General features: G+C 37.4%; 1 protein-coding gene across 2 annotated transcripts in view; it reads right to left on the minus strand.

Moving 5' to 3' along the window:
- Positions 1–396: 396 nt before the first annotated feature.
- VCPKMT (valosin containing protein lysine methyltransferase) overlaps positions 397–3264 on the minus strand; it is a 14505-nt gene continuing 11637 nt past the window's right edge. For both annotated transcript variants that reach the window (XM_017506733.1, XM_017506732.1), the window contains one exon: positions 397–1485. In XM_017506733.1, the coding sequence (XP_017362222.1) occupies positions 1471–1485 (15 nt within the window). In that variant the 3' untranslated portion in view covers positions 397–1470. The remainder of the gene's footprint in view (positions 1486–3264) is intronic.

Here is a 3264-nt window from a genome sequence, read left to right on the forward strand (position 1 = left end):
GTGAAAAGACATTTGATGAACCTGGGTGCACTGATATAGTCAATGTCAAACTTATTTTTACAAATTTCATGTTATAAAACAAGCTAAAAAGTGGTCATTTGTCCTAGACTTCATTAATAACAGCTAGCACTATCTGTACCTCACAAAGCACCATACATTTAAGTTACACTGCCTTGTAAACTGCTTAATAAAATGCTAAAGGCAGTATGAACAAAGTATTTTAGGGAAAAGAGAAAAAAAAAACCCAGCAAAGGAAACTTTAAAGACTGAATGAGCTATTTTCTTGACTTTTAACCTTAATGTTTCTATATAGAGCTGCTTTTGCTCTTTCTGGAAAGCAGTTACTTATTTAGATGTTCACTTTCTTCAAAGGTATTTCTGAAATTCACAAAGTCACAGGGTCTCAAAAACAATGTTTATTTTAACACATAAAATGTACCATCTAGCACCAATGCCTGTAAATACCAGAATTCCATCCGGTTACTACTCTTTGGAATAGGTATGATTAAAGCCCTTGACAGATTACGGTATAAGAGCAAATGGCTTCATGATAACATAAAACAGAGACACAAAATAAAAATTCATTTGGTATATACATATAGATCTACATTTGTAGTTATTCAAAAACCTTTCACTGTTTCAAGTAAACAAGTTAATGCCAGTATTTTTAAGCCAGATTTTCCTGGAACATATACATAAAGCAACATGCACGAGCCAGGTAAGTACTCAAGCCTTAAGCTGGTCTTTCTATTCTCACTCTATTAAAATGAAAAATCTGTAAAGATGTATTTTGTTTCTCCAATCTTCTGATTTGTGTTCTAAGCAACTCATTACAGTATAACTTACTGATTAAATCACATGCATACATATTGTAAGGAAAAGAATAAAACTTTGGCCAATATAAGTAGACAACACAATATCTCAGTTCTTTTTAAAATTAAAAGAACAATTAAGAATTAAAGACGTTTTAAAAGAAATGAAAGATACAAATGATAAATACTGCATAATTATGCACAAAATGAAAACCTTTAAAATTTTGAAGACAAACTAAAATTTATCAGTTTGGATTTAAAACATTATTATACAATAGTGGATAGTTCTCTTTAAAAATTTATCTCTAGTTTCCTGTGAAAAGTCAAGTCAACCATGCTGGTTCACTGCTTTTGGCAGATTTTGGCCTCACCTCAATACCAATTTTTATTTGAATAACTGATTCTCAACATTTATTTTAAACAGAACTTGATGCTGAATTAAGTAACCTAAGCTGGATTCAGGGCCACTGGCAGGCAGGCAGGCAGGCATTTTTCATATTGCAGGCAGCCCATGGTGGTTGTCATCTATACATCGGATCTCTAAGGATGTGCTGGAAAAAATCTGTGAACACAATCTTCCCATGCTGTATTCACATGCTCCATTCACATCTTTAGCTTACCCAGGTTGTTAGAGGCTTGGGTAAGATGACTAAAGGCTTCACGATGGAAATTTCTATAAGAAAAAAAGGAAACTTAAAAGATTGATTTACCACAAATTATTTACTGGGTATTTAATAATGCGTAGCATGCCTAACAGTGGCTACGTGCAATTTAAGTGGACACCCATTCATGTTTATAGATGACTCTTTGCTGACACCTAACAAGGAACTGAAGAAAGAACAGATGCACTGGACATTATAAAAGTGAAAATATGCCGGGCGCGGTGGCTCAAGCCTGTAATCCCAGCACTTTGGGAGGCCGAGGCGGGTGGATCACAAGGTCAAGAGATCGAGACCATCCTGGTCAACACGGTGAAACCCCGTCTCTACTAAAAATACAAAAACATTAGCTGGGCATGGTGGCGCGTGCCTGTAATCCCAGCTACTGAGGAGGTTGAGGCAGGAGAATTGCCCGAACCCAGGAGGCGGAGGTTGCGGTGAGCTGAGATTGCGCCATTGCACTCCAGCCTGGGTAACAAGAGTGAAACTCCATCTCAAAAAAAAAAAAAAAATATTTGTGCTTCAAAAGACACACCATAGGCTGGGTGTGGTGGCTCACACCTGTAATCCCAGCACATTGGGAGGCTGAGGCAGCAGATCACTTGAGGCCAGGAGTTTGATACCAGCCTGGCCAACACAGTGATACCCAATCTCTACTAAATATACAAAAAAATTAGCCAGACATTGTGGTGCATGCCTACAGTCCCAACTACCTGGGAGGCTCACACAGGAGAATTACTTGAACCTGGAGGCAGAGGTTGCAGTGAGCCAAGATCGTGCCACTGCACTCCAGCCTAGGCGACAGAGCGAGATTCTGTCTCAAAAGAAAAATAATAAATTAATAAAAGAAACACTAACAAGAAAGTGAAAAGACAACCCACAAAATGGGAAAAAGTATTCACAAATCATGCATCTGGTATCTAATATTCAGAATGTATAAAGAACTCTCACAACTCAGAAGTTAAAAAAAACAAATCAATCTGAAAATGGGCCGAGTATTTCTTCTAAATACAGAAAAGATACATCATTAGAGAAATGAAAACCACAGTTGAGAGACTCATATCCATTGAGATGGCTATAATTAACAAGTGTTGGTGAAGATGCAGAGAAAACTGGAACCCTCATACACTGCTGGTGAGAATGTATAATGGTATGGTAGATTTGGAATACAGTTTGGCAAGTCTTCAAAAAGTTAAACAGAGTTCCTATGTCACCTTGCAATTCCTCTAGGTATATACTTAAGAGATCTGAAAACATGTTCACACAAAAACTTCTAAATGAATGTCCATAGCAGCATTATTCATCTCATCAATGGATGGATAAGGTGTGGTACAGCCATAAAGGAATAGTATTCAACCACAAAAAGGAGTTAAATGCTAATGTGTGCTACAATGTAGATGAGGCTTGAGAGTACTGTGCTGAGTGAAAGACGACAGACACAAGAGGCCAGATAATATGTGACTTGTTACATGACATGTGCAGAATAGGCAAATCCGCAGAGATTAGTGGTTGCCAGCAGCTGGGGACAGGGGTAACAGGGAGTGACTACTAATGGGTAAGAGGCTTCTCTGAGGAGGTGATAACATGGTTTAAAATTAGAAACTGGTGATTTACACAACTGTGTGAATACACTAAAAACCACCAAACTGTACACCTTAAAAGGGTGAATTTTATGGTATGTGAATTACATCAACTAAATAGGTTTTTTTGACAAAAATTAAAAAAGCATTGTGGTGCATGCCTGTAGTTATGTATGCTATAGGTATGCGCCACAATGCCTTTGTAAATGAATG

This window comes from Cebus imitator, unplaced genomic scaffold (assembly GCF_001604975.1).
Source record: "Cebus imitator isolate Cc_AM_T3 unplaced genomic scaffold, Cebus_imitator-1.0 Scaffold358, whole genome shotgun sequence".
Taxonomy (NCBI): domain Eukaryota; kingdom Metazoa; phylum Chordata; class Mammalia; order Primates; family Cebidae; genus Cebus; species Cebus imitator.